The sequence below is a fragment of the Populus euphratica genome, unplaced genomic scaffold (assembly GCF_000495115.2).
Source record: "Populus euphratica unplaced genomic scaffold, PopEup_1.0 scaffold35.1, whole genome shotgun sequence".
In the NCBI taxonomy this organism is placed as follows: Eukaryota; Viridiplantae; Streptophyta; class Magnoliopsida; order Malpighiales; family Salicaceae; genus Populus; species Populus euphratica.
Window position 1 is genome coordinate 1,667,435 of NW_011499860.1, and position 8,810 is coordinate 1,676,244.

At 34.2% G+C, this 8,810-nt stretch overlaps 1 protein-coding gene across 1 annotated transcript; it reads right to left on the minus strand.

Annotated features, from left to right (window-relative positions):
- Nucleotides 1–877: 877 nt before the first annotated feature.
- On the minus strand, nucleotides 878–6,094 carry LOC105124578 (mitogen-activated protein kinase kinase kinase YODA-like). The gene is made up of 11 exons (XM_011024650.1): nucleotides 5,444–6,094; nucleotides 4,310–4,645; nucleotides 4,044–4,131; nucleotides 3,834–3,896; nucleotides 3,515–3,675; nucleotides 3,342–3,417; nucleotides 2,840–2,899; nucleotides 2,597–2,704; nucleotides 2,240–2,476; nucleotides 1,612–1,715; nucleotides 878–1,517 (listed from the first exon to the last, which is right to left on the minus strand). Exons 1-11 carry the CDS (start codon nucleotides 5,857–5,859, stop codon nucleotides 1,259–1,261), a joined length of 1,908 nt encoding a protein of 635 aa, XP_011022952.1. The 5' UTR covers nucleotides 5,860–6,094; the 3' UTR covers nucleotides 878–1,258.
- Between the last annotated feature and the right edge of the window lie 2,716 nt (nucleotides 6,095–8,810).

The following is an 8,810-nucleotide window of genomic DNA, read 5'->3' on the forward strand; positions in this document are numbered from 1 at the left end:
TGATTTATATAAGTAAGGTATTATATTTAGAGTTTGTTTGGTATCGTCGTAGCAATTACTTTTTAAAATATTTTTTTTGTTTAGAAATATATCAAAATAATATTTTTTTATTTTTTAAAATTTATTTTTAATATCACCATATTAAAAAGATCTAAAAATATTTTAAAAAATTAATTTAAAATAAAAATAAAATAAATCAATTTTTTTAAAATATTTTTAAAACATAAAAATTAATTTTCATTTAAACAAAATCTTGCAATTAATATCGTATTAGGAATAGTGCCAATGTGTACGTGATTGTGCTCTCCTGATAAATATAAGAAGAGAAGGAGAAGGAGAAGGAAAAGATTGCAAAGATCGATTTATCCGCTGTTCTCAGAAACTGAAAGACTAGAGTGGACAGTAGAGCAGCTTTGCACCACCACCACCACCACCACCGACAGAAACAACAATACACAATCACACTTGCTGGCATTGCACGTTTGGCATCATTAGTCAAAGACCTCCCCCAGTAGCCAGCTTCGCCTGGTCACATCAAATTTATCATTGGAGTTATTAGAACACTCTCGATCATCGGTAACTTCTAAATTTTAACAAGTTTTCGTAACATTATCGAAAAAGAATTTCCCGAAGCATTGATAGAGGAGCGCTTCAATCTATCTTGCATGCTCCGAGTTATTCAGGTAACCTCTACCGTCACTAGCACATACACAGGTGGAGACAGTTGCTAGACATGGTTGCCCCTAACGATCCCGCCACAGGCCAATAGATGGTGCATCAACATCATTCAAATAAAACCTCATGTTCACCCTAGACTTGGTGAGAACAGAAAAATGGGAGTTAGGGGAAACAGTGAATAACAATAGAGGCGGCCTGATGGGGGGAGCTTGAACCACATGCTTTTCATTATCTAGCTAAAAGAGTTGGTATAAGCAGTGATCTTATAGAACAGACTAAATTACAACAAGAATGTTACAAACAAACTGCCATTTACAATAATGAAAGAAGAGTTGTCTAGGTATCAAGAAATTCAGCGTCTCCCCCAACGCATCAAAATTCAGTTTCTTCTCCGCTGATCATGCCCCAGCACCCTCTTTAGAAGTTTATAGAGGAGTTCACTAACTTCACTCTAACGAAAGGGAAAATTTATGGCCGTATTCTTCAAAAGATCAAGGAACCAGAGATGTTGCACCCGTGTTGTTCTGGTCGATACCTCATTCTGGGGAGATCGACTATTTGTGTTGATATTTACACTCTTTCAGATGGGTCTTGTTCTCGGTGATGTACCCGGTGTTTGAAATTTCAACGGTGGGGTATCGAAGAAAAGGTCGTGGGTGTATGGACCTTGTCTTATTGGATACAATGAGAAGTCACTTAAATTGTAACTGCTTTGTCCCATCATTGCAAAGGCAGGGTGAGGAGGAGAAAGATAACTACTCCTGTGTGCAGGCCCATGTTGTCGTAGTGGGCTAGAACAAGGAGATACAGGCATAGATGTGATCATTCTGCCATCATCCCTGCATACAACAAATTTAAAGTTAGTTGAAAACTTAAAATAATTATAAAGTATGAGTGCAGAAATATATATATGAATGGCAGTGTGTCGTTTACCTTGGATTCTTCAGTGCTCTTATATTATTAACCACCGGCTTCATTGCAAAATCTCCATCACAAGAATTGGCATTTGTTCGGTTGGAGTGAAGCTCTAACGCTGGCTGCTCAGCCAATAAAATAATTAAGCAATTAGCTGATGTACAAGTTGAAGATGAAAAATAAAAGAGATTACAAGCACAAAACACTAAAATTCTAGAGGACATAGCAGCAACCAAACTTTATAATTATAAGCTCCTTTCACACACACATACAGACGAATAGTTTAGTGGAAGATAAAGACATGTATGTGCATGAAAAACAAAGCTTGAGAATAATACTAGTAGTAAATGTGATAAATTCAATCTTAAATTGTGTTTGTCCAACAAAATTTTTGTTGGACTGCATTTCTCATACAGCACACAAGCTTTAAGTAAAGGAAATTAAATAGCCTGCTATGGACACATTTTACTAGATAAACACTGCTTTACCATGTATTCCACAAGCATGAAACAAATTCCTTCTAATAATCATGTTATGCAAATGTCCATTTTTAATATAGTAAACAAAAATTTAACTCATATCTTGCCATTTGGGAGGGGCAATCCCCATCTAAAATATTAGTTTACTAAGCATGCAAGGGGCATACCGGTGTGCGGCTTCCATCAAAAGTTCTGGGAAAGGCATCCCTGGTAATGTTGATGTTCACAACTCTTGTTGTCGATTGGTCCCGAATGAAAGGGTGGTCCAACAACTGTGAGGCCGTAGGGCGTGCTAATGGATCTCGTTGCAGGCATAGCTTTATGAAACTTTTTGCATCATTGGAAATATAATCAGGAATATCTGGCATATCTTTGCTGTTCCCAATTTTAAATATTGCAGCAACCTGTTAAATTCAACATAATACAACAGTCTTGATAATGAGCACTTCAAAGCAGGGTATGACAGAACAACAACCATGACACAATATTTCTGCTAATTAAGTTCTAAATTTTAAGAAGCGCACCCCTTCATACTGGCTCCACGGTGGTTTTGATGTTGCCATTTCAAGAATTGTACATCCCAAACTCCATATATCTACTGCAAGACTGTAGCCATTTGTATTCATCACCACCTGAGATGAGAGTATCCATAGAAAACAACAGACACTAATTAGAAAAAAGAAGAAAGAAAAGATGAAAAGGGAACGAAACAAAAATTGAGTGAAGGAAAGGTATTTTTTCTAGAGAGAGAGAGAGAGAGAGGCTACCTCAGGTGCCATCCAGTAAGGACTTCCCTTGAATGAAAGCATTGAAGAGCATGTCATAATCTAATACAGAATCACAAAACACTTCTGATTATCATCCAAACATGGGATGGAAAAGAATAAAAACTTATGATCATTTATTTCTGATGAAGAACAAGGCAAGTTTAAAATTTGATATTCATTATTCTCCTATTTCATCAGCCAAATGCGTTTTTCTGGATTTGCCAACTTGTTAAATGTGCAATAACATACTTCACACATACAATCATATTGATGAAAAGGAAAAGAAACTTGATTCCTAAAAAGCTATTTGTTCTTTGAAGGTGCACACAAGACAAAGTCCTTGCGAAAGAGAGAAACATCTGTGAAATCATATACACGCTTATGGTCTTATTTAATTTCTCCCACAACTAAATAGTTCGAATGACTTTGAAATCAAGTGAAGTCTGATATTAGCTTGAAAAAAAATTAATATTAAACTTTATCAATTGCAGATGACACATACATGTTTAGCCATGCCAAAGTCAACCAACTTGATTTCACCATTAGGATCCACTAATATGTTTGCTCCTTTGATATCCCTGCCAAGAACAAAAAATTTCATAAAACCAATGAAAGGCTGAAAAAAAATGTGATTTCAGATGTGACCTATTGACCATAATTACCGTTAACACATACCTGTGAACTGTATTTCTTCCATGCAAATATGCAAGCCCAGAGAGAATCTGCCTGGTATAATTTTGAATAACCGGCTCTGTAAAGGCACCATACTCTTGAAGTAACTTGTGAATTGAGCCACCAGATACATACTCTAAATAAACTGAAAGTGTTTCTTCACTCTAGGAAAATGAAGAGATCACAAAATTAAGGTCCAATATGTACAACCAATCAGTGAGACTGAACAGAAAAGAAATTACATGTCAAGAAATGGATTCCAATAATCTCTCTCAATTATGTGTGAATGCATTAGATTTTCATGTTAAGAAATAACTCATACCAGTTCACTTCCATAGTAACGAACAATGTTTGAATGTGATAGCTGACTAAGCAAATCTATCTCCTGTTGACAAGGAGCAGTAGTTAGAAACATGCCATCAATTGCCTAAACATCTAAAGGACAGTAGAAATACATTTGTAGAAACTTTAGTATTCAGGAATAAATTTTAATTTTACTGTTAGCTGAATTTGATGCCTTAAACAAATTTACCTGTTTTAGTTGCTTGAGACATTCTTTTGATGTTGAATCATCTGAAATAACCTTGACTTCTTTTATTGCGCACATCTGTCCACTCCGGCTGTTTAAGTAGCAAAACAATATTTAGAAGAGAAAGCCATGAAATGCAAGAGGAACAACACATAACCAGTCTTCAAGCGCTGTTGGTAAATTGTGCTTAAATCATCTTCAAGTAGTATGTCATCAAGACTTAAAATCTGCAGTTAGGTTAAATACTCTACAAGAAACAATGATATTACCTGTTAAATCCGAGATAAACATGTCCAAAGGTTCCCCTTCCTAGAAGCTTTCCTTTCTTCCATTTTGACAAGGTAGAGTTGTCTGTTGCTCCAGTAGTTCTTGTGCCCGGTATCGAAGGCGGGCTTGTGGGAGAACCTGGTGGAAGAGGCAGTGGATGCCATTGGCTCTTCCCATCTTCCAGCCTCCCAGTCGAGGAGTCTAAGCTCATACCACCCAGCAGCGGATGTAGAGGTGAAGTAGGCCTGCTTGTTGTTCTCGACCCTGGAACAGGACTTCTCGACCCAGGAACAGGACTTCTTGAACCCCCACCATGTCCTCTATGATCAACAGATAACCTGGATTACAGTTGGCAGATGCACTTGAGTACCATACTGACTCCATTCTTGTAATTCTTAACCATCTAGATTTCAAAACCCGCTAGCTGATTATAACAAACAAGAAACCCTCATCTCTAGATATTGCAAATGGAGCAGAAACTCCATTGCCTAAAACTAGCAATTAAACCAAAAAAAGCAACAAAGCTTCTAATTTTACAATATAGAAGACATCCTTAATTAGTATAAGCTTCATTTTATATTTAGAATCTTATTAAAAACATTCACCCCTAATTTTAAGTCCATATGAAAACCAAAATGGTTAAGAACTAAGTCCAATAAACCTCGGACTGTCCAATAAGGTAAAAAAGATCCCAATCAGGAACATTTGATTGGAAAGAGAAAGTAACTCCCATCCTAAGCTATCAAACTCTGACAGGAAAAATTAGGAAAGAGAGGGAGCACAGGGGATTTAAGGACAAGGTATTTGGAAACAGCAAGTTCCAGAAATTAAAAAAAAAAAAAGCTGAGAAAACAGAAGACACAGCAGCCTCAGACAACAAACCCCAACTCTGACACAACACAAATTTTCAGAGAAGATTTAAAAAAAATGCCTTTTTTCTCTTTTTTCTTTTCACTACTCAAACGAAAACCCACCTAAGAATAGTTCAAGCCTCTTCTTCACAACTAAAAATAATCAGTCAAATTCACCAATCAAACAACTCCATTTCATAAATCAGAATTCAACCCAGAAAACTAAATCCCACCAAAACATGAAAACCAAGACCATGAACCCAGAATTTCTATAGAAATACTAACCTGTAACCACCAAACAGACTACTACTACCCTGATTATTATCATGATCTTCAACACCAGATGACCCAGAAGAGCTAACACTTGAAACAGAACCCGACCCGGGTCCAAACCCGAATCCACCAGCAGCACCTGCAATCCCACTACCAGCACCAAGATCACTCACACATGGTTCAGGCAAAGGAAGCCCTCTTTTTCCACCCGAATCCGAATCCAAACCCGAAAACCCGGATGATCCACCACTGCCAGCAAATTCCTTGCTGCCACGTGGTGAATTCTTTCTCAAAGCCGCCTCATCAAGACTACTTTTCCTCTTGTTTTCTGTGATGCTACAGATCTTTTTATAATTTTTTCCATGTGAGTTCTCTTGATTGCTCCCTTCTTTGCTCTTGCTGCTCCTTTTACTCCACCAAGCAGGCATTTTTTTGCCTTGTAAGATTGTAAAGATGCAAACTTTATCGACTTGTGCGCCAGAATAGAGATCAAGATATGATTTGTTTGTGTGAAAAGGGTAGACTTCGAAGAGAGAAAAGAACGAAATAGGCGTGTTGAGTGGAGATTTATATCAAGGGAAAGGAGGAGGAAACGCTGAGAGTAGGAAAAAAGGAGACCTTTTTTTTTTTTGTGTGTCTTTTTTGGAGAAAGAAAATTAGATTTTTTTCAACTTTTCAGCGAAAGAAAGTATACTTTGTATTTTATGAGCTTTTTATGGTTACGGTTGTAGTTTTAAAATGTGAATTGAAAAAGTTATAAATAATAATTTTTAATAAAAAAATATTTAAAAAAATTAAATTATTGATATAATTTTTTTAAATAGTGTAGATATAATTTTTTTATGTACACTCTGAATGAAAAAAATTATTTAATAATCTATTTATATTTTAATATTTTTAATATTAATATTTTTAATTTAAAAAAACATTAAGAGAAGTTGTGGAGATGAAAAAATAAATCCTTAAATAATTTATTTTAATATTTATATATATATATGAAGGAATTGTTTTTTTAAATCATTTTAACTATTTATTTGGAAAAAAAAGGTAAAAAATTAATTTTCTACTTTCAGTTCTTCATTTTGCTCTCCCATTAAAGATGCCTTAAAATTAAAAAAAATAATAATTTAAGCAAAAATAAAATTATAGTGCGTATCATTTAACCAAACAAACATGGCTAATTAAATTTTTTCTTGGGATGTATGGTTTAAAACAAGTTTTAATCTAAATTTCTGTGATAGAGTAAGTTTGAATTAATTAAATGATCAGCTTCTTAACCACATTAAATTAAGGTTAAAAAATTAAAATTCTCATGCACTTTTTATGCCAAAGAGCAAAACCTAAAAATGGAATCAATAGAAAAACGAAATTAAATAAATTTAGCTAAATTAAAAATATTTTTATCCCAATTCCTACATATAAAAAAAATCGAATGTGGCCATATAATGATCCAAATTTTGTTTTTCATAATAAAAATAAAAATAAAAAAAGGTTTTAGAGAGAGAAAGAGACGAGGGGAGGTGTGGGGTCCGGAGACTACAGTGAGGAACAACTACGGAGAAACGAAGAGACGGCAGGCGGTGGTTGGGATAAAAAGAAAAGGAGTGATGACGTGGCAACTTTAAAATTAATTTTTAATTTTCTTTAGCTTTCAGACAGGAGTGAGAGAGGGACAGGGAGGGGGGGCTTTTACGTGGGGCTTTTGCATTATTATTTTCCTCAAGAATTAAAAAAAAAAAAGGTGCATTGTATTTATTTGGGTGTGTTGCTGAGACAAGAGAATCTCCATTGAAGATTTTGATGCTTGTAATAATTTTTTTTTAAATAATTATTTTAGGCATCGATTTATTTTATAAATTAAACATGGTAATATTTAATTTATAAAATAATTAAAATATTCAAATTAAATTGCTAATTTGTTGAAAAAGTAGTGTATATTCAATTAGTTTGGTTTATAAAAATATTCTAGGCTGTGATTTCTAACAAAATCCCTTCAATATGAAAAAAAATAATATCTTTTATTAGATGTGTGATCATGTATATTATATAAGAATCGATGAACCGCATGCTTGAATAAAAAAAAAATATTTTAATTTATTTTCACAATCTAAGTGTTATTGTTATTTAAAAAGAAAAGACAGAGGACGGTTTGCATATTTATTGTACCTCAAATAATCATCACAAGATGTCATCGATTACCTTAGCTTAACAAGATGATATCAAAAAGAAAAGGGGATAAAGTTATAGGGTTATTCTCTGAAAACTATTGTAATTTTGATTGATATTTTTTAAATTTACAAAATGAAATTAACCGTTCCCTTGTATTTCTTTTTTTATATATATTTATATAAATAAATAATTTTTTTACTTGAGTACTAAGGCTATATATTTTAATACTTTAAGACTACGGTAAGATTTTTTTTATTTTTTTTCATCAACAACATTATCAGTCACTTTTCAATGATTGGATTTGAGAAAGAATTAATCACCAAATTGGATTTCACTCTGTAAAACTAATACAAATTGTCCATGCATAAAGAAAATGCACTATACCTATGCCTCTTTGGAAATTTATAATAATTTCCCGTGCAATTATACATAAAAATTGCATGATTCATCCATGTATTCATTCTTTGTAGTCTCTTTCTTTATCGAGTCCCTCTACTATCGATAATGTGGCTCCTCCGACAGGATTTCATCTAGTTTTCCGACAACAAGTGAAGGAGAATTGCGAAAGTGATCCATGGAACTCCTTTGTCTTCCACCATTATTGTCATACATGTCATCGCCACTATCATGGTTGCCTCCTGCCATTCCTTCTGCTTTAACCCCGCCAAACCCTTGTATTTCTCTTTTACTATCTATTCCTTTCTTTCATATGATTCTTGACAAAATCACAGGAAACACCATAGTTAAGTAGCCTGTGTTTGTTATTAATTGAGATTCAGAGTAATTGTTTTCAAACAACAATTCAGGGTAATTATAGCAGTGTACACTACTCCTATACTCCACATTTTGTATTGAAAATATATACTTGATACACATTTATCATTTCCTTTCTGTAAGTTAGGCAGTGGGGCACTCGATCGAGGGTTCATCGCCATCAAATATGATGCGAGCAATGGCTGCTGATGGATTTTAATTTTGGCACTCTGCGGAATTTATTGACTTTGTTTGATCTCCAAGAACTGATTACGGGCAGAAAATGGAGGAATTAATCATTGGATTCATTGGATTTAAACTAACTCTATCAAGCATGTGGTTCTTGCGTGAATTGAAGTCCTCGTTTTGGAGTCAAGTTTCAATCCTAAAGCATATTTCTTGAATCCTTGTTTGTTTGGATCCTAGCTATACACTCGGCTATATTAATTTAAATCTT